The sequence below is a fragment of the Coturnix japonica genome, chromosome 11 (genome assembly GCF_054131305.1).
Source record: "Coturnix japonica strain WE chromosome 11, WE-NBRP24, whole genome shotgun sequence".
Classification (NCBI taxonomy): Eukaryota; Metazoa; Chordata; class Aves; order Galliformes; family Phasianidae; genus Coturnix; species Coturnix japonica.
Window position 1 is genome coordinate 16725335 of NC_140673.1, and position 22838 is coordinate 16748172.

General features: G+C 35.2%; 1 protein-coding gene across 10 annotated transcripts in view; it reads left to right on the forward strand.

Moving 5' to 3' along the window:
- The window catches only part of TTLL7 (tubulin tyrosine ligase like 7), a 70751-nt gene that overhangs the window by 40680 nt on the left and 7233 nt on the right, over positions 1–22838 (forward strand). For 9 of the 10 annotated variants that reach the window (XR_014933023.1, XR_001556888.3, XR_014933022.1 and 6 more), the window contains 10 exons: positions 1929–2023; positions 2869–3016; positions 3095–3168; positions 6326–6461; positions 7072–7158; positions 9918–10113; positions 10706–10983; positions 13323–13457; positions 15313–15393; positions 20545–20705. Coding sequence is in view for 7 of the 10 variants with exons in the window: in XM_015870203.3 (XP_015725689.2) it covers positions 1929–2023; positions 2869–3016; positions 3095–3168; positions 6326–6461; positions 7072–7158; positions 9918–10113; positions 10706–10983; positions 13323–13457; positions 15313–15393; positions 20545–20705 (1391 nt within the window). In the remaining 3 variants the exon portion in view is untranslated. The remainder of the gene's footprint in view (positions 1–1928; positions 2024–2868; positions 3017–3094; positions 3169–6325; positions 6462–7071; positions 7159–9917; positions 10114–10705; positions 10984–13322; positions 13458–15312; positions 15394–20544; positions 20706–22838) is intronic. The other variant, XM_085512209.1, reaches the window with a different exon arrangement.

Sequence of the window (22838 nt, forward strand, 5' to 3'; positions counted from 1 at the left end):
TGAAGTTGCATAAAGTATTCAGATTCTAGTCACTAGGTATGCACGCCTATGTCCCTCTGGCAGAGCCCAGCAGAAATCATTTGATCTTAGAAATGTCTCATCTTCTATCTACACTGGGTGATAAGCAGGCTTTATACTTAAGGTCAGCTGTCAAGACTGCCTTCTGAAGTTTCCTGATGTGAGAAGGGAGAGATAGCAAACAGATGAAGGAATTTGAAGGAAAGGTTTGTTAGTGCAGCATCCTTGCATGTAGTTGTACTAGATCAAGAGGTAGTTCAAATATCCACACGTGCAGTGAGCATGGAATAGCCAATTGACTTTAAATTCACACCTGCTTTTTCTGTATTAACTTTCAAATGAACTCAGTTGCTTGTATTTTATTTGTGTTGGGCTACATCTACTACTACATGAAACGCTGCACTAAGACAATTTTGCAGCAGCCATTCGGAACTGCATCACAGTTTTTACTGTCCCTCTGGTTACTCTTGAGGACTGAGGTTACAGTAAGGTCAGGATTTCAATCTTTAGTCATTAACTGTGTGTGTAAAAAAACAAATACCAACAAATCCTCTGCAAGTCACAGAACTGCACTCCAGTTCTATGAGAACAGTAGCCTTTCAGCTTTTTAAGTGTCTGCCTTAAGTAGAATGATAGTGTTATGTTTCCCAATAGCATTTGGTTTCAGAACAACATTTAAAATGCCTTCTTACATCTTTTCTACCCCTACCTTAGTTTTCTCTATAAACACAGTTGATATGGTTTTGTTCAGAATAGCTGATTTTTTTGCAACACCCACTCCGTAGGAGAAAGACTACGAATTATTTCACTTTTCATAGTGTAATTCAGAGTATACTTTTCAGAGTTAATTTTTAGCACCTACAGACTGTGCTTGTGTGTCTCTAGCAATCCTATGAGTTCAATACTGAACTAACATAGCATTCTGCGTGTTTCAAATAGTTTCTCGTGTCTAACTGCATTCTAACTGAATTTAAGAATTTAGTGTGCTGATTCTTGTAAAATATCAGGAATTAACTGATTGGAAGTTATAATAGTTTTATTTATGTCTGTTTACTTGATTTTGATGCCTGAAAAAAGCATTTCAAAGCTAAATATTGCTAGTATTTTTTGGACTGAATCATCGTACTCCAAGTTGTCTCACTTCTCATTCACATGGGATACAAGGCATTAGTTTTCACTTCTGAAGCTGCTTGTCTGTCCATTCCCTCACCAGCTCATTCACAGTCAGCATAATTCCAGGCTCCTATTAGCACCTATTGCTCATGTATACCTTTTTATACAATCCTGAAAGATGTTCCTTGAGATTTTCCTGTGTTTACTTCATTTTCCCTCAACGCTTTCCTGAAAGCTGTCCTGCAGGGGCTCCAGAGCTTGTCAGTGGTTAGATGATGCTTGGCAAGTCTCCTCCTTTCATTTTCTTTCTTCCTCTGTCTTTATATCAACATTTATGATGTCTTGCTCTGCATTTAGACTTTAAGTTACTCATTCTGTTATTTTGTTTTCATACCAAGTACTGATTTCTGTTTTTACAACTTGTTACTTTTCAGAGAAGAACTGTATTCCAGTCTAGGAACTATGAAACAGTTTCCTGTGCTGGACTCCTGTAGCATGGCATGTAGTTATAATGTGCATAATAACACTTGCTGTGGTAGATTTCTAGCCACAGCAACAAGAATGCATTTACATTGCATTTACATTTACATTGCCAGTACTTGAATCAGGTTTGTTCTGAGTGTCTGGATAAAGTTGGTGTCTGAGAGGTGTATCTCCTGGCTCCACATGTCTCTGATGATGCTTGTTTCTCTAATTATTTAAGAAATACAAACCAAGATGAGCATTTCAACATGTATTCTTTTATTCTCTGTTATATCTAAAAGAACTTTTTTTTTTAATCTTATCCCCTTTTCCAGGTTAACCGTGCCCCAAGCTTTGGAACTGACCAAAAAATAGACTATGATGTAAAAAAGGGTGTTCTGTTAAATGCATTAAAGCTTCTCAACATAAGGTAATCTTATGTTCTTCAGTCTGGCTCTCTTTCTGTTTTTTTCTTTCTTCTTCTTTTGTTTGCATTTTTGTTTGTTTTTAATTGGACAAGTAGAGTGTGGCATTTCTTAAGTTCTAAGAACTTAAAGAGTTTGTTTGCTGTGAGTTTTGCTATTAAAAGCTCAAATTTAATTTTTATACCCGTTCAAGTGCTTGCCAGAAATGAAGTGGTAACAGTCATTTTCATGTCTGTTAGTTGCTTTTTCAGACAGATCTCAAAATGGGAGTATTAATGCAGTCATACAAGTTTGCTCTGACAATAGTTTCACGTACGACCATAAGCCATGCCACTCTATAAGAAAGCCTGCTTGTTGGAATTTGTTGAAGAAAACCTAAAATAGATACTACTCTATTTCTGCTTTAAATTTCAGCACAGTCATTATAGCACACTTAAATGAATGAAATTGGCAGCTATAGAAGATAACATTAAATTTTTTTCTTAGTGTTTGACTGTTCATTTGTGTATCATAAGCCATACAAGAAAAACTGAAAGCTGCAGATGATTTACTTGAAATGAAAGTATATTTCATCTCAGCTGCATTGTGTCAATAATCAGTGCTTGATAACGCAGTGAATCTTGATGATCTAGTTTGAATTCTGAAAAATGATGCCTGAACTCTTCTTACTGCTACTTAGTTAACAAAACCTGCATGGGGGCCTATTTAAATGAATGTGCTAGATATATTCTGCAATGTATTTTGTTACAGAAGGTCTCTAATGTTGTCAGTAGAGAGAATCACCCTCTTCTTAATTCTTTCTAAAGTATTCTTTTTGGATTGATGTACCTTAATGTCCCTTGTGTTTCAGGACAAGTGATAAAAGGAGAAATTTAGCCCAACAGAAAGCTGAAGCTCAAAAGAGACTGTATGGTCAAGGCTCTATGAAAAGACTGTTGCCAGGTTCTTCAGACTGGGAAAAGCAACGTCACTCACTGGAAAGGAGAAAAGAAGAACTGGTAGGAAAGAAAAATGATGTTTCTTGCCCATGATTTAAATTCTCTTTGTTTTAATTGTCTTCCTTTCTTGATTTATAGAAGGAAAGACTTGCACAAGTACGCAAACAGATTTCTAAAGAAGAGCATGAAAATAGACATATGGGGAACTACAGGTAACTGTGTGAACTGCATCAGTCGGAAGATTTAATGCATTCATTGTTGGAAATAATGGGGACAAATATTTGTGGTAGATAATAATTTTATGACAGTGATGTGTAGGTATTGATAGAAAACACAGAGATTAGACCAGGTGGTAATTTTTTTTTTTTTTTTTTTTTTTGAGGTCTTTTTCTGATTCTGTATTTTTCCATGCATTTACTTTATATTACATCAATCAATACAGTGTTTGTGCAAAACATTTGCTTAAAAGATGTGATTGTTCATGTTCAGTGTACCAAGAAGCATGATTTTCATTTTGGACTTCTTCTGTAATCACAAATGGCAATTCTTTTCTCTGGGGTGGGATGGTATCAAGATGTTAACATTCTTGCATTACTCTACAGAGAATGAAATATCAAATCTGAATGTTCTCTATGATGTTTCAGAAGCCTTGTTTGTGCTTCTCTCACATTCATATTTCTGTTAGTTATAATTGGCATCGGCCATAAGATAAGCATTTATTTTACAATTCTTTTGTTATTTCTTGACATTAGCTTCAGTGAGAAGTGAATACAAGGCAATAAATATTTGGTAAGAGGAGCAGTGCACCACTGAGAAGAGATGATGGGAGCATTCACCCAATCTTTGTAACATTTATCTGGGATGTAAAAGGTCTGGGTTCATATCTTTCATTCTGAATTAGTCAGAATGCATTTACTGCTATTCTTCATCTCTGCTGTTTGAGCGGATGCTCTATACAACCCAGTAAACTTCGTATTTAAACACCGATATTTATGTTGGTTTTTTTTTTTCTTTTTGACAAATTATCTTTGCTTACAGAAAAAAAAAAATAAATAAAAATCTTTGTAATGTTCCCAGCTTTAATTACATCCTTTCTTGACACATGTGGAGCTGAGCTAGTACATCAAAAGCACAGCACAATGGAACAGTTATTTTGTTATTAATTGAATGAGAAGGAGAAACATCATAATGCTTTTAATACGTTTTGTTTATTGATAACATTAAACTCTAACTTTCTAACTGATTCCGTTTCAGGTTGCTTATTCAGCTCTGGACTCAGAATGAGCCAAGTGTTCTCTTTATTTAGCTTTTTGGTTAATCCAAAGCAAGAAAAATGCAAACACTTTTTGTTTTTCTTGGGAAAAAGTGAAGTGGCTTTTCTTGAGAAATGTGCACATGTAAAAGGACTGAACAGCTGTCTGTTTTCTTAATACCACGTGTTCACAAAAAGGCTGGAGAGTCAGCAGAGCCTGAGAAGTTATCTTGGCTAGAGATTCAGGCAGATGTTATCTAAGCATTATGCAGTATTTTCTCCTTGCTATGTCCTTCTGCAGAGCAGGATTAGTTCCTCTCAGGCACTGCCATCAAATCATAGAAATTCTGCATGCTAGCATTGCTGTGTGGATTCATATTGCTTCCCTAGGTTTGCATTCTGGAAATTTTTATGTCCAGAGAACTTCTGAATCCTAATCCTAAGAACAGTGCATTTCTTCCCATCAACCTCAGATTTTGGTAACAACGCTGTGCCTGTGAATGTCAGTTCAGCAAGCAGCTTACTCAAGTGCCCAACTGCAAATGCAACTAGCCTGTCATTTTCATTAGGATCCTATGGTGTTTCAAAGCAGGAGCCATTCTTTCAAGCATTTGTGAAAATAACGTTTATGTCTTTGAAACAGTCTTGGACTACAGTGCATTTCCATATATGTTAGTGTGAATATCTTTTTACTTAAAAGCATGAGGGCTGCACTGAAAATAATGTCTCATATTTCATTATGTTGACCCATGAAATCAGAGGCGGATGTTGGTGGGGTGACAGTAGAGGCTGAATCTTCCCACCAATATCCTGTTACATTTTGTTGCTGGGTGACAGTTGACAGCAGAAGGGCAGTGTGACAGATGGAGTCTGACATGAAAGGGCGAGAGGAGCAAAGGGGTATCACTCAGTTTCTCCTTGTGGAAAAAGTGGCACCCACTGGCATTCATCAATGCCTGCTGAACATTTCTGGGGACCAGAGGATCTGAGCACAATGAGGTGGTGGTTGATGTGTTTCAGCAGTCCTAACAGTGACAGTAATTCACCTCTGCTGTTGCAGATTGCTATCAGTGTGATATGCCAACTGTTGTTCATTGTTGGTGAAAATGCATAGCTAATGTTGGTGATTGTGTTGAAAAACAGTGTTTTGTAGATAAGAATTTGCTCTTTCAAATAGTGTTATTCTGCTTCTTTTTATCTGGTGTAGTTTCCATAGAAAGAAATAGGATGCATTACTTTTGGGGAGACTTACATAATTGTTCTATCCTACTTTTTCAGCAGTGGAATCAACATAATTAAAAATGTTGACTACAACTAGATTAGAGTTTGTGTAGGTATTTTATGGAAACTGGAACCAATTTCCAGTTGGGTCTAATGAGATTGTTCTTTTATGTTATGATTTTGTAGCAATGGTAAAACTCTTTTTCCAATGATTAGTCTGTAAAGAAAAGGAGAGAGAGAACGTTAAAGTTGCAACAAAAAATCACCCAAAATATACAAGTCACGTATTGCCAATTAATTTATAAGTAGTGCTTATGCTTTGCACAGTGCAGGCAGAAGTTATCCATGGCAGTATGTTATACATTAGTCTCCCATCTCCATCATTCCAGCGCAGCACATATTCAGTCTTTATGTACTGTCCATTAACTCAAAGTATTGTTCAGATTTTCACTATTTTTTTTGTACTTTTGTTGCTAATACAAATTATTTTGTTGCACTGAATTTTACATGCAATACTTTATTAATATTTCATGAACATTTAACACCTGGATGTATTCAGACCCACTGAAATTTCAGAAAGTATTACAGAGCTGTGCTCCTGTACATCTCTGGAATGACTTGCTAGGGATATATTTATTTTTTTATTTGACTGGCTAATTACTGGTTTAAACATGTAAATGTTCACTAAGTTAAAATTAGATTTGGAGTGCACTGCTAGGAGCACATGTCTTATGATATGGTATCACATAATAATTACAGATGGGATACATATGCATTATCACAGAGGCTGAATTAGCTGCATGACTTTTGTTCCTAGTCTGATAAGTAGCTCAGAAGATACTATGCTTATAAGTAGAAGATATTATTTAATTTTATTCTTTTTCCCCCCATTTCAGGCGAATTTACCCTCCTGATGATAAATCGTTACTTGAAAAGTATGAGAGTTTGTTAGCCACTGCTTTCCAGACATTTCTTTCTGGGAGAGCTGCTTCACTTCAGAGGGAAATGAATAACCCTTTAAAAAGGATGAAGGTACTGATGCACAGAAAAATAACTTCTCTTGAAGTTATTTTTCTTGGAATTCGCATCCTTGCAGATTACTTGCATGATGATGATGTGTGATGGGTAATAAATAGCATTTGATAACTTTTCCATCATCTTATTCTTTGTGTAGCTTGTGGACTAGAACCTTGAATTTGGATGAGCTGCAGTGTACCCAGAGTGGAGACAGACTCACTGACTTCTATTTCCCCAAGCCTCAGCCTTATTCTTGTCCAAATCTGAGGTTGGCAGAAACTGCTTATGAGCTGGTCTTTGCCTCATTCTTTCTCCAGTAATGTCCCCAACCCACTCTACACTTGTAATGTCTTGAAAAAGTGATATCATAAAACCAGCTCCACATCTTTAAGGCATCCCATAAGTTGTCTACTTCACAGATAAAGAGATAAATTGTTGCTCCATTGTCTACTTACACAGATAAAGAGATAAAGAATAGAAGAATCCTACTCTGGAGGCATTCATTGTCTTATGTCAGGAATAGGTTATCAAAGCAACTTCAAAGTCCTATCAGTTGGAACTTGAACTTTGGAAGAATAGGATATGCCATGTTTTGAATTAATCATAGTGAAATTCCTACTTCTAGGAGGAGGACATTTTGGATCTTCTGGAGCAGTGTGAGATAGATGATGAAAAACTAATGGGAAAATGCACCAGACAGCGAGGAGCTAAGGTATTTGACTTTTAGATAACATTTTTCTATTCCTCTCTATAAAAACGTGGTCTGAGGATTTTAATTGGGGAATTTAGTTAGCTGATCCTGGTTCTTCCCCATGCTCCCATTAGCCTGTGTATTTTGCTTTAAAATATATAAATATATACATATACATAGAAAGAATAAAGAGAATCATGACTACTTTTTGTCCAACTGAATCTCATTAAAAAAATTAACTCCATGGTATTCTTTTTCTCTGTAAGCTGTTTTGAGGAATTGTTGGGTATTGATTTCAGCGTGTGAAATGATCTTTTATATCCATAGAATATCCCAAAAGAATGCTTTGATCTTTAGTCAATTAGTGCCACTGAGGATTTTTGAGATCACGGGATAAAAGGCACTATGGAAGCTCAAAGGATTATTTATGATTATGATGTATCTGCATCTTGCTTACTTGCTAAAAACGTCATATCTGATTTTAAAGTGAATCTGTGTTATTTTTGGCTTAATACTTCCTGGTTGTGCACACAGTTCAACTGAGACTTTGCCTTAAACACACTCTGTCCCTGCAAAATGGTAAAGATTCTTAAAAACATTGCCTTCCCCAAACCTTTAGTACTCAGGAAGTCAATTTGCCTTGAGCACACACCCTTCCTTGAGGAAACAGTAAGGAATCTAAACAGCTGGACTAGTTAGGAGAGAGAAAAGCATTTTCCTTCTCGTTTTCCTCCATATCCATACATAAAACTGAGGGATAGAAGGTGTGTGTTCGTATAAATAATCTTTGCATGTAAAAATAAAATATATTTGCTAAAAATTTCAGCTTTTTTTTTTTTTTTTTTAATATATTATTTGAATACAATTAGAAGCTCATGTTAGAAAACAAGCTGAGAGTTTTCCAGAGCAAAGACAATTTTATCTGCAGTTAAAATAGATTCTACTCAGACTGAGAAAAAATTTCTGGAAATATCTGTTTAATTTCTGGCCTCTAGAGGGCACCTTAGACTTACAAATTGGGAAGTTTACACTGCTATGTTTATTACACTGCACCTGTTGGATATGAAAAAGCCCAAAGGAAATAAAATACATACAGATATTTTAGAGGAATTTTTATTATAATTCTTCTGATATGTAATCAAATGAGTTCAATTGAACAAAATGAGATTAAAGGAAAACCATCTGATTGGATGCTAAGCAATTTACTATTTCTTATTTAAAGAGGTCACTTCAAACCCAGATGATATGTATTTTATGTGCTATTACTTCTATCTGTAATTTCTTTGGTCTTTCTTCTTAATCTTCTTGTTTAATTGATGTGAAGTTTTGTCCAGGCAGTTCTTATTATTTTTCAGTATAGAAAGTGTTAGGAATATGCATATGTTAAGTGGAAATAAGATCTACTTTAAAACCCATGTAATTTTTGATTGGAAACATTTATTATTTCTTGTATAACATCAGGAATGTTTAATAAATATCTTTCCATGTTATGTATTATTTCATTATTAGGATTGCTGTTTCTGTGAAATCGTTAAGTGTCGAGACATTAATTTGTCCTTTTGGCAGGTAGATAGACATCCTAATACTCCTTGTGTACTCTGAACAATTGACGGGGCTCTCCCCAGTGAGAGTAATACCACTACCCAGTAATACCACTTTATTCTTAATATTTCTTTAACTCTTCTTTTTCTGACCAGATAGCTTGAGCCTGCATAAACATACTGTCACTGTTAAGTTAGCAGCAATAATGTCTTTATTTCCTTGTCTGGAGTACTCGTTTAGATAGCTTGTGTTTAGTTATTCAGTATTGTCCGTCATAGTTAATATGTGTGCATTACATTATATTAAAACTTAAATTAATCCTGGGAGCTTTTCTATTTCATGCTGATCCAAACTGTGTTTGGAAATTACAATATTTTTTAATGTGAGACGTAACTGTTGTCCATTAGACAACTAGGAAGATGAAGCCATCACTTCTTATAGATGGGAGTTAATGGACAGAAGGCATGCAGAGGGGAAAAAAGGTACCATATAAGACTTCTTAGGTTGCTAGATGTAATGGAGGACATTGGACTTTTACTGACTGCACCATGACTACTGCAAGAAGGAAAAATGTATGTCGTTATTTCCATTCTTGCAACACTGTCTCCTGCTTTGTGCTCTTTATCTCACATTACATTTGGTAATAGGATGAGATTAATTACTTAATGACTCTGAATCCCATATACGTATGGGATTCCAAAGATGCCTAACATAGCCTGCTGTATCCTTCCAGATCTTGCTGTCTATAGGATGCAGGTTAATCACTTGCCCTTTCAGAAGTACACCAGCTGAAGTTCCCTGGTGTACTTCATTACCTCAGAGTGATCATTGTCAGAAGATTTCTTCATTTATTGCAAATACTAGTTAGGGATTACAACTGATTGTATGGAATTCTGTATCGCTTGATTTGTGATTTTAAACTTTAATCCAATACTTCTGGTAAATAAATTGTATTTGTAATAAAATAAAATGGCATTTTCACTTTATTGTATTATGCTGCTATTTGTGTGAGAAAGTTGGAGATTACTGTCATTAGTTTAATGAGCTACTTAAACTTTTGTTTTAAAATTAAGGAAAAACTTCCAGTCAAATTTGGGAGATATTTAATGTGTACAAATGAACCTCCCTGACTCACAAGTCTATTCTAATAGTAAAATGTTCTTCTGTTCTTTTGAGATTATGATATATATATTTTTTTTTCTTTTTTTTTTTCTTTGTGTTGTTTTGTTTTGATTTAGCCCCTGTGTTCTATGCCAGAAATTGCACAGCCCGTAAGAAAACTGAAGAACTACAGTAGTGATAGCAGCTGTGATAGTGGCAGCAGTATGTCAGAGTCAGGAGACGAAACTGAAAAGGAAGATCACAATGAGAAAAAAGAGAAAAAAGTATCATATGATCTTGAAGAAAATAAATATAAACCTTCAGAACGATCAGGTAAGTTAAATTATCATGTTTCTAAATAAGTCTGGCATACATGAGAAATTACATAAAATGCTTCACTTATTTCAGAATATATCAGTATTTGGAACTCAGGGTTAAATACTGTTGTCTTTTTTTCATTTCATCTTTAAAATCTTTTCTAAATTAAAGAAAATGTTTTATCTTAAAGATTTTTATTTTTTTTATTTTTTTAACAAAATTGCTAAAGGGAAAGATATACCTGAGTTACACTTGGAAATGTTGTAAACGCTCCTCTTTGCTCTTCCATATTATTCCATTCAGGTAGGCTAATGTAACAGCCCCACACAATTTTTAACCTATAGAGAATATGTGCTTCATATTAAATCTGATGCTCATTCTGGAGGGCTGAGTCTACCTGATTATAGGTGACTAGGAAGAGGAAATAAATGTTCCAATAGAGTATATAAAGTATGCATTATTAGGGGATCTGACATGAATGACTACTACACATAAAGTATGTGACACTTTAATGGATGTACACATCTGTTAGTTGTACATTAGTTACTGATAGAAAAATGGGTCTGAAGTGATGCAACTGCTTGTTAAACTTTTAATTTGTCTGCAGGTAGAATGAACTGGAAGCCTTCGATTAAAAATCCAAAATCTCCATCATACCCATCCTCATCATCTACAGGTCCGATAAGGCGTTCAGTAAGCTGCCCTCGTTCAATATCAATATTGTCTATGCAGTCACATGCAGCTGAGCATCGTCCCTTCTCTGCTAAGGGTTCTCTGCAAATCCAGCGTGCATCCTCAGTGAATAGGTCTCGTTCTTTAAATTGCAGCCCATCTTCATCCAGAGTATGTCAGACATCCAGCTTGGGAACTATGAACTCTTCAGGGGTGAGATAACATTAAAAAAATGTTCACTTTCTCCAAAGTTCAATAATTACATTACTAATTTTTCAGTGTAAGAAAATCATGATGCGTTATAGTCAATTCTATTTTGACAGATACTCAGGAATATGAGATGTCTAGACTTGTATGTATCTTTCATTTTGAAGCCTGTCCCTGAGTTAGGCAAATAAAACATTTACTCAGATGGTCCAACTAAATCATGAATAGGAAAAAATAGACCAAAGAACTTTTAACTGTTTAGTATTTGTGTGGCTGTAATAGAAGTGTATTTCTGAACCATACATTGTGGGTTTTTTTTTTTTGAATTTTTGTGTTTCGATTCATACTTTAGTGCCTGGTGTGTACATTTCATCACCCAAATAACTTACCTGGAGATGGGGCAATACAAATTGGCACTTGTTACCAACACTTGCAGCCTTTCTCTCCTGTGGTGAGCTTTGATTGTCAGAAATCCTTTTGTAATGCTAATTATGTTGCTTCACAGTATTTACTATCTCTAGTAGAGATGCATCCAACAGAATGCACATTGCCTGTTTTGCCTGTGAGGCTTTGTCTAAATGATGAAAAAGGATCCTCTTAGAATTGTGTGCTGACACCTCATGAAATACTCCTTAGCAATGGTTTTCTATCTTTTAAACTCAGCTAATAGAATTGGGAAGACATTAAGATTGTGTCTTCACTACAACACATTAAAGGTGTTGTTTTATCACATTAGCTATCTCAAGTTTAAAATGTACTCTTTTATCATCAAGATGTATTCTGAGAGCTAAATGAGACAGGGCTGATATAGATTTTTCTACTCACATTAACTCTATATCAAATACAAATTACTGAAAGATTAAAACCAGTTTCTTGCTGTATGATGTAAAAAATGGTCTAATTCTTAACATGGGCAAGAAACTATACTTATTTTTCATTGAGAAAGCTCTAGCACAGAAATGATCTTGATGTGCAGATCAATTATGTGAGGTAATAGAGCTTAGGTCATGTTTCTTAAAATAATGTGAATAAAATTACTTAGAAAATGGGTAAGAACTGCTGATAATTTAGCACTATATTGTGAATGGAACTCTGATAGTAATTATTTTTGCAACTGAGAACAGTATACTATATATTACTGCTAAAATAAAATTGAAATTGATAAAGTAGAACTTACTAAGAGGAAGTAATTTGTTAAATTAGATTATTGATCCTTCAGGCAAGAAAAAAAGGAATATATTCTCATTTTTGGAGTCTGGTAAGATTCAAACCTACCGAACATATGGAAACTTAAATTTAGAATGAGCCATCTGGAGTACTACATTCAGTGTAATAAAGACATGGACATATTGGAGTGGGTCTAGAGGAGGAACACAAAGAAGATCAGAGGGCTGGAGCATGTTTCCTGTCGAGACAGGTTTAAAGAGCTGGGCTTGTTCAGCATGGAGAAAGGAAGGCTGCAGGGAGCCCTTATAGCAGCCTTCCAGTACTGAAAAGGGAAGATGGGAATCTTTAACAGTTGTAGGACAAAGAGTAATTACTTTGAATTACAGTGGAGATTTGGACTAGACATTAGCAAAAATTCTTCACAAGGATGGTGATGAGGTGCTGGCACAGCCTGCCGGGAGAAGCTCTGGGTGCCCCATCCCTGGAGGAAGGTGCTCAAGGCCAGGTTGGGTGGAGCTCTGGGCAGCCTTTTAATGGGGATTGGAAATAGATGACCTTCAGGGTTCCTTCCAACCCAAGCCTTTCTGTGATTTAAATTTGGGAATTACAGATGTATTATTACAGCAGTTATGATCAAAAGTGGATTTGAAAATATTAAGCAATATCTTAGGAAACTGAAGACAATGACAGGAACCCACGGAGTGTGATTAAAATGTTTTTGCTTCCTTATGTTTCCTTGAAGACTTGGCACAAAATCATACAATTGGCAGTTTCTGTTAAACATTACTTCAAATTTGTTGCTGTGCGGGCCTAAAATGAAGTTTTTAATAAGAATTTATTTTAATTATATTGAATTTAATTTTCAAATCTGTTATCTTTCATTTCAAATTTAAATTCTAAGTGGTAATCATTATGAATCATTATCACCTTGTTTCAAACTAACATACATCCAAACTCTGCTTTTCTTGCATCTCTTTATAACTGAAAGTAACCACGATGGGTTCATGTACAAAGAGTATATGTATGTTAGATACTGTATCTATGCAATTCTCAAGTGTATTTTATATCTCCATGTTTAGAATTTTTTTTTGTTTTATCAAAGAAAGATCTTTGTTAGCATCTGAGAATTTAAATATCATACCTGATTTTTTTTTCCCTCTAATTAATATTGTTTTTAGAATGAGTCCTTACTGCAGCAGAAAACTAAAGAGCAAGAAGTCGCTTTGACGAAAGAGACTCTACTCATTTTCAATGACATGAAAATTAAGTTCCCGAGAAAAACAGATGAAGAATCAGAATTAATTATAGAAGAAGTAAGTATCTATAAATAAGAAAGAAGAATTACGGTCTAGACACTTACTGTTTATGCTACTAGAATGAAAGAGAGTGGAAAGTTCAATTTATGATTCATGAGCTCCTGTGGCCTTAGAACTTCCATAACTCAGGATAATTCAAAGATTTCAAAAGCTTGCAGCTTTGCACACTTTCTGACCTTAAAAAGGCAGCACTGAAAACATTCTTGTGCCTTTATAAAATATATGAGAAACTATCAGAAAGGTTAAGAAAAAACAGTTTTTCATCATGGAGGCAGTTCAGACTTTGAAGTAAGTTAAGAATAATGTTACAATTTATTAACAGTTTATATTTTATCTGGTATTGTTAGTGCAGATCCTGACGTGTTTAATTTGAATATGCTTACTAGAGAACTCAGAGAGGTATGCTGGGAGGTTGCTAGTCATAACGATCACAATTCACACTCTATTTTTGGCTCTTATAGCCTGCTAGCTTGCATTGTCTCATATCCAACATTGTTCTGAGCCTTAGCACTTGATATATGAAACAATCCCTGATCTGAGGGAGAATTAAAAAGCAGCATCTAACATTCAGCTATAAAAGAAAAAATATATAGTATGTAAATCTCTCACAGATCTCTACTGCAAAGAAACTAACGTAAGCTTAGCCAGGAAAAAAATAGATAGGTTTTTCCTCAATCTAGTAGAAATACAGAGGGATATAGTCATTTTAATTAACCCCTGTATTCTGAGGTAAGTAAGCAGTCCAGAGTGTGTTAGAATTCATCAGACTAATTCCCTATCCACTTGGAAATGTCCTTTGTTCTCTTCTCTGGGCTTTAAAAATTGTAGAAATGTGTTGATTAAGTCTCCAATAGTCTATGCAAACACATCACAGTGGAAAGGAATTGTCTTGTATTGATGGTTGATTAGGTGAGGACAGCATTTGTAAGTATCACACAGTATCACAGTATCATAGTCTCGTGCGGGTTGGAAGGGACCTTAGAGATCATCGAGTCCAACCTCCGGGATTCGAGTCTCCTGTGTAGCAGAGCGGCACTTCTACCACTTGCGCCACAGGGGGGATTCGAACCCTGGTATGTAGCATGTTTGGATTCTCTTCTCAGAGCCAGAAATAAAATTCTTCATTAAATTTTCTCTCAGAGATGCAGGAGCCTATGCTTATTTATCTACGTGTGTGTTTGTAAATGCACGCCATCTAGTGGTGCGTTCTAATACAGCACTAGCATGGTTGTAAATGCTATTTCTGTCCGCAGAATTCTCTTGAAAATTCAGTTGGCTTTAATCAGTTTCTGTTGGGAAATATTTCATCATGGAAGTAAAGAATTAATTGTATATTATAATTGTATGTATAGTTGTCAAGCAGAACTGGTCATAGGTCTGGAATAGAACACGAAGGTTGATAGTAAAAATGTATGTTCACAGTTTGAGCTATTTTGTTAGCATACATGGTAAAAGGAGAATATTGCTCAACAACAACGATCATTTATAGAAAACATGTTTTCAACGTGTATCCAGTGTCTGTTATGAAACGAAGAAAACGTTATGCATAATGGAACCTGGAGTGATGTTTTGAAGGAATCACAATGGTGTCAGTAAAGACAGGCTTCTATCTGCTTTGTAGTGTAGGGCTGTCAAAATCCAGGTACTAAAGATGGAAGGATTAAACTGAACAGCTGCACATATCTTGGCAAATGTCTCCAAACATAAACTTGGAAAAGTTTATTTTAGAGACAATCTTTATACACAGAGATCTTCTAGATAGTTCATATGTTAAAACTGTGGTTACCTGTGAATGAAATGTCAGATTTTGATTATTTTTACATGCATTTCTTTTGTTTTGCAATTACTACAGATAATGGATAATTGGAAATACCATAAAACAAAAGTGGCATCATATTGGTTAGTAAAACTGGATTCCATAAAGCAACGAAAAGTAAGTGATACAGATTTCATTCTTTCAAGATCATCAGGTGTAGACAAACAGCAGTGTGCCTACTGGTGTTTAGCAGTTTTGAGATGTTCAAATACTGGATAGTTTCTCTAATACATACGAACTAATTCTAGTACAGGTAATGATGACGCTCCATATTTAGACAAGTGAAATTATTCTGAAATACAATTGCAAAAGCAAAAAAAAAAAAAAACCCATCTTTTTAGCAAACATTCTGAGAATCTGATTCAGCAGATTTGATTGATAAGGATAAGTCAATAATTTCGGACCAGGAATGTAAAAACTCCATTAGTGATATTACACTTTGTTGGTCGAGTCTTTGACACATAGTATTACAACAGATCATGCAGAAGGAAAAATAGGCCAGGCAAGCAAATGTTATTAACATTGTTACAATATTCAACTGTCTGCTTTAGTCTTAGAAAGTAATAATTATATTTATTTACCATTCTGTCTTTAATCATTTGCTGTCTAGGAGCTACTGTGCTATGCAGCACCTGAAGAATTTTTAATCTTTTAAAAAACTGACACAGTATAGAATGCCAGTCCTATCTGTGTGACATAACATGTGTCAGTCAAAGTCATCTTCCCACTATAGTATTTATTTAACATAATGTAGAAGAAATTTTTTGAGAGTATTTTTAGTACTTGGGTGACTCTGGGGCAGTATTTGGGTCTCATCCTCAGTCACTGACACAATATGTGGATTAGCATATCTGTTCCAGGCATTTAATTTCTGTATTTCTCAGTTTCACAATCTTATTTTTATAGACCATAAAAGTAAGTAACTTAATAAAAAACGCTGCACACATGATAAATATTATCATTGGAAAAGCTTGGTTGATGGTTATGGAGGAACAGGAGGACAATTTCTGATCCTCATCTCAACTTTTATAAAATCAGCCCTATGATTCTCAGGCTTTCAAACTGTATTTTATTGAACAAGCATTAAATGCTTGTTTTTATACCGGACAGAGAAAACATCACCTTAATGTGATATCATTTGATAGAAATATATCTAACTATTCAAGTCAAATTATAAAGTTCAGATATTACATTGAATGTGCATCTATACAGCTCTTAAAAATTAAATTACACATGACAGACTTAACAGCATAGGAAACTGTAACTTAACTAGAATTCTTCTTTAACCATATCAAGTGGCAGCACTATAACTTAGCAGACCTCTTGTGCCATTGTCAGCAATCTGTAGAGCAACCATCTTTGCTGAAATTGTTTATTTTTTTTTCATAACTAGATCTTTTTCTGCTGAATATTCCTTTGTCTAAAATGATCCAATTTATTTCTTGTTACAGGAATGAGTGTAGCAGTGCCAACAGACATTCACACAGGTCTTTTCCACTGTGTGCATGTGGCAGCTAGAGCCTTTAGTGCAAATCCAGAGAGAGGCTTAGTGTGGACTTGTAGGGATATGGAGGAAGAGTTGCTGGGAGGATGGGGAATGGACAGATAGATAAATATACATATATATATACACATATATATAGCTAACAGTGTCTCAAATTCATGCTGCTGCTTCAGTGGAGATCTCTTTCGCAGCAGAAGTCAATGGGGCAGCTGGAGATAATAGGGGTTGTGTTGCCAGAGTTGCTTCCTTTAGTCTGCAGCTATGAGTATGGGTAAGGGTCACTAGATGAGACCTATAATTGCAACTGAGATACAGGACTTTCACAAAGGACTAGTTAAAGTGCTTTGTTGTTTTTTTTTTTTTTCTCTTCCCCCTCCACTTACTTTTTTTCCTCTCTACCTGCCTCCTTTCCTTTTCTCTCTTCACCACCCCCCTATTCTTGCTTTTTCATTCTTTTCAGAGTGTTCTCCTGTAAGCATTATTATAATAATTTCCAAAAGTCTACAACATATGTTAGTTATGCCCTTTATTTGACTGGCAGTCAGGTAAAAGCAAGGGCACATTTACTACGTCAGGATGATACAGGTTGATATGCCAGGCCGTTATAGGTAAAATTGCACAACTGCAAATATGGATGTCTTTGCTGCTCTTTTGGGGGACATCATTTGCTGCTTGGGAGGCTAATGATTCCTGAAGCACAAGTGGGTCCTTCATCTTTGGTTGCGCTAGAAAAAAATTTTTTTTTCTTTACTGTTTTTAGCCTCAATCCCTTCAAGCTATCAGATAGTTATTCTTGGAAGGGTAGTTCATAAAAATGGATTAACTTTGACAATGACATTGCAGCTCAGGACTGCCAAATGTAAGCTTTTGTTGATTTGAAAGAAGTGTGTTTTATATTCCAGTGGGGTGGGTAAAGCAGAAAAGAGCTCAAGGTGAAGCATATTTATGCAAGTAAGGAATCTGTCTCAAAGGTACTTTCTGCAACTTTGTGAAATACAAAACAGAAACTCAGTCCTCTTAACTATAATTCAGAACTACTGGTAAGTTCTAAAAAAAAAAAAGAGAGAAGAAAATACCTGGACCATGCATGAGATTTCACAATGCTTGTTCCTGACAGATGTGTTTTCTTAAATATTATTCTATGTAATGTAGAAAATTAAACTCTTGCTCATATTCTTACCTTCTAATATTACAACATTACAGCAGAGTTACAGGAGGCATTTAGAAGAAAGTTATGAAATCAATACATACTAAAATGAAATGTAATCTCCCAAGACTTTAAGGTAAAAGAGACTTCTGTATGACAAGAGTTGTGACTGCTTTGTGTTACATCACTTTACATAGTTTCTTTAAAAACTGTTTTGATGGTTACCAGAGGGTCTGTTCATCTTGTTTTGAATATACTCTCTTATAACATCTTGTTCTGTTATGCTTAGATAATTGGCTATGATGATGATGTAAATTGATGTAAACAGAAAGATGAAGGTAATCTAGGGAAATTAGCTTAGAAAAATGGGTATGCATGCTCCATGAAGTTCCAGCCCTATTGCAATGCCTTGTCTCTTTTTCTTAAATGGATGATTGAGGTTGTGTTTGCAAATTAAGAACAATTAACTGTGATATTTTCCACTCTGGCATATTGTCAATGTCAACATAGCAAAAACAGAGCAGGTTTTGCTTTTTTTTTTTTTTTTTTTCCCCTCCAGAGTACGTGGCAGTCTGTAGCTTGCTATATGATGCAAGGCTCTGTCCTTAGATTTCTTTACCTCCAAGTGCTAAAGAAAAGTCTACTTAATGGCATCTAAGATTTCTATCTCATTCTTGGGGGGAGTAAGTGTGAAAGATTGTAGTGTGTTTTTTCAATTGCATTTGCAAAGATTCTGAACAGATAGCTCCCATTGGTAACTGTGTGCACTGGATTAAAACAACATCTATACATGCAGACAATCCCGTATCTACAATAAACAGCTTAAAGAACATGTAAATAATACATTTCATCCAGGTTGTTTTATCAGACATCCACAGGTTGGTTTGTTTGTCAAGTGTGATAAGGCTATTTATGAAAAACAGTTTGTTATGCAGATGGAAAAAACTGAAATTCTACATCATGCTTCTGTATTTTGTTTTTATTACATCTCCTTCACCTTTTGAGACTCAGATATTTAGCCACACCTATCTTGTCTTTCATACATCTGAAAGCTGCCAGAGAGAGTACCATATCTTCTAAATTTTCAAATTTGCAACATCTTATATTGAAAGAATACCTTCATCATTCCCCACTGCACAGGATGCTTTTTTGGTGTTTATAAAGACGCAACAAGGATGCCCGCAATATATAAAATTATGGTTGTTTTGTTTTGTTTTGTTTGTTTGTTTTAAAAGGCTACATGCACCATAGGCTCTTTTAGGGCAGAGTTTGGAGCTACAATGAGGAGCCAAGGTACTACTTCAGTGTTCTGGAAGTTTATTGCTTCCTATTCCTGGTTTTATTGACATATCTGAATAAACAGATGTCAAGACATTATTTCAGCTTGTTTACGTCCAGTAAGTTCAGAGGGAACTTAGATGACTGACCTGAGAGAACTTACAAATGTGAAAATAGACATGATGAATCCCACTTTTCATTTTATATTTTTATATGTTTATGAAATATCTAAAATCTCTTCCATCACTACAGACATTACTCCTTTAAATATTTTACTGTTTTGTTGCATATTTCACTAGCTTATCTCCCAGTTGAAAGCCAAATTAAAATAGTTTGATCTAGCGTAATGCAGGGTTTTGACGAACATTAAACAAAATCTTGAGTACTGTGTCCAGTTTTGGGCCCCTCACTGCAAGAAAGACATTGAGGTCCTGGAACATGTTCAAAGGAGGGCAACAAAGCTGGTGAGGGGTCTGGAGCACAGGCCATATGAAGAGAGCCTGAAGGAGCTCGGACTGTTCAGCCTGGAGAAGAGGAGGCTCAAGGGAGACCTTATTGCTCTCTACAACTTCATGAAGGATGGTTGTAGTGAGCTGGGGGTCGGCCTCTTCTCTCGTGTCATTAGTGATAGGATTAGAGGGAATGGTTTCAAGCTGCAGCAGGGAAGATTCAAGCTGGACATTAGGAAATATTACTTCTCAGAAAGGGTGGTCAGGCACTAGAATGGACTGCCCAGGGAGGTGGTGGAATCACTGACCCTGGGAGTGTTCAAGGAATGATTGGATGTTGTGTTGAGGGACATGGTTTAGTGGGAGCTATTGGTAATAGGTGAATGGTTGGACTAGATGATCTTTTAGGTCTTTTCCATCTTTGGTGATTCTGTAATTCTGTGAAAATCAGCTTCTTTAGTTTTTTCAGGACATTTTAGTTCTTTGTAAAATACATGGCATTTTAAAAGGGAGGGGAAAAAGAAGGAGACAATCTTCAAATGTATAATATTTGGGTTGTTAACTGTTGCTTCTAGTCTCTAATTGCATCCATTTTGTTTCTCTTTAAATGCTGTTTGTCATTTAAATTAGCTAGTATTCAACAGAATGAAAAAAAGGAAAAGAACTGCTCTGTAATAAAAATAAAATATTTTGATTTAGTTTTGCAACATTTTATTGACAGAAAAAGCATCTCATAAAAGTTTGCTGCTGAATGCACAGAAATGAAATGTAGACATCTGTGGGAATTTATAGCTATGCAGTCATCTGTGTGTGCAATGAATCAGAGAACAGTTGTTTTTGGATTTTGCAATATGACTTTCTTTGTTTTGCTTCAAATACCTCTTACCCAGGTTTTGGATATAGTCAAGACAAGTGTTCGTGCGGTCCTCCAGCATGTCTGGAAGGCTCCAGACATTGAAAATCTACACCTGTACCGTCTCTTTAACCGTGTTTTTAATCGTTTACTTTGGAGCCACGGTCAAGGTCTGTGGAACTGTTTCTGTAATTCAGGGTAAGCCCATTTTACTAATTACCTTAATCTTTTTAATAACTTCACAGTTACGATCAGTGCAGGCGTACTTCATTGCTCATTTTCATTCAAGAGAACGTTGTAATACATTGAACACATTTTAAAACAATGTAAAGAGAGAGTGTAATTAGAAATCTAATAATCTAGGCCAACTGCTTCAGTAATGGAATCAGACATTCAGGAAGATTTTTACAAATATAATAATCTAAGGACATAATCTAATGTTCTAAATAGCTGAGCTTTTGTTCAACTCTTTCATTTGGACAATCAATGGTTTTTAGGCCAGGCCACTGTGTCAGATGTGGATTTACTCCCTAAAAAATCATTGGCATCTCAAGACTTGCAAGAAAAAGTTCAATCGCAGGTGCAACACTCTCTTGCCAAAAGCAATCTCTGTTCTGTCATTTACAAATAATGGGTCAGAATTTTTGTGCTTGATTATGTTTGCTGGTTCATACACTGGTGGGAATTTAAGTATGTGCAGAATAGGAAATGTGCACACTGAGGTAAGCAGATATGTTTGGATTACAAATAAATTTTCTAGAGGGGAAAGAGCAATCAGGCCATATTTTAAAAGTTTAATATCCAATGCTTCAAAACCTACATTCCTGAAATCAGTGGCATTTGTATAAGGATTGTTTTATACCTGTGGCCTGATTCTCCAAATTTCTTGATAAAATAGAAATATGTGAGTATGAGAGACATTGCATACAAAAATACAATTTCCCTGAAAGTATATACGGCATTTAAAAGAGTGGGTTGGGACTTGAGTAGCTTGCATAAGATGTTTTAAGTGGTTTACTGAAGATGAACAAATGTAGTATGCTAATAGATATTGTATCTACATAAGAATCAAGCTCAATATACTCTTCTCTTACAGTTACTTGTATGCAGGGAACACAAGTACAGCACTTGTTAATTATTTCCTAACATAATAGAATAATGTGTTAATAAGAATGAGGGATCCAAGATTACCGAAAAGGTCACGAGTTTTATTGTTGTCTTACAGTTATCTTCTCATTGCTGAAGGTTTGTTGTTGTGCCAGTTGTTAAGTCATCTTATATTTCATTTACAGTCTTAAGACTTGTTAGAAGTAGCTGTTAGGAATTTAGCATGCTCAACTAGTTAACACAGAAACCTTTTCTTACACTTGTTTTTTCCTATCTAAAACACTTATTTTACATAACCCCCAACAGCTAAAGAGTCCCTTCTTAATGGCAGAAGAGGTGTGCAAATTTTTCAGTTTTTCTCTGTCGTAAAATATTATGATTATGTTCTCTCAAAAGAAACAAACAAACAAAGAAAACCTAGTGAAATTACATGGATATGGATGATTTCATAAAGCTACATTTGTGTTACTACATAGTAAACAAAACTAACAGGAAGTACCAGTTGATCTCAGATGGTTTTAAAAAGAATGAGAAATAATAAAAAATACTGCACAGTCAAGCATAATATTCTCTAAATCTAAGAAGAACTCACTGATTTCTTACTCATGTGTGGAAACTTAAGTTACAGCATAATAAATTAAGCTTCACTGGGTAACAGTACTCCAGTCGTTGTTGACTGCAGTATAATGGAGTATGAACTGAATCTGTGTAGCATACGGAAGAGATTGATCAGGAACACTTATATGGAATCTTATTAAAATTCACACATATATTTCCAAACATCAATCTTTTTTATTAGGGTAATTGTATATCGTCATGCTCGTAATCAACCATAATTATAGCAGTCAATATATTCTTCTTCACTGATAAAGTCTCTCATAACTATGGGAAAGTAATCGCAGACCTCAAAGCCCAGAACTTAAAGAATTTATCAGGAGAGTTTCTAGCAGGAGATTTTTGAGATTTATGGGTTGAATTAGAAAATAATTATGTGTAACGCTGTGAATCCGGTGAACAAATGTAATACTTAGAACTTCATTTTGTTCCTTTCCACCAGATGTCACATGGTGGAGGAAATAATAAAGACAGTAGATTAATTTTCATGCAATAGTAAATGTGAAAATTTCATGGTCAGGGAACAATACTGAGAAAAATACACCAAGGAAAGCAGTTCTTCGAGCAGTATAATTATTCTGCTTATTAAATAAACACCTTTGCCTTAGA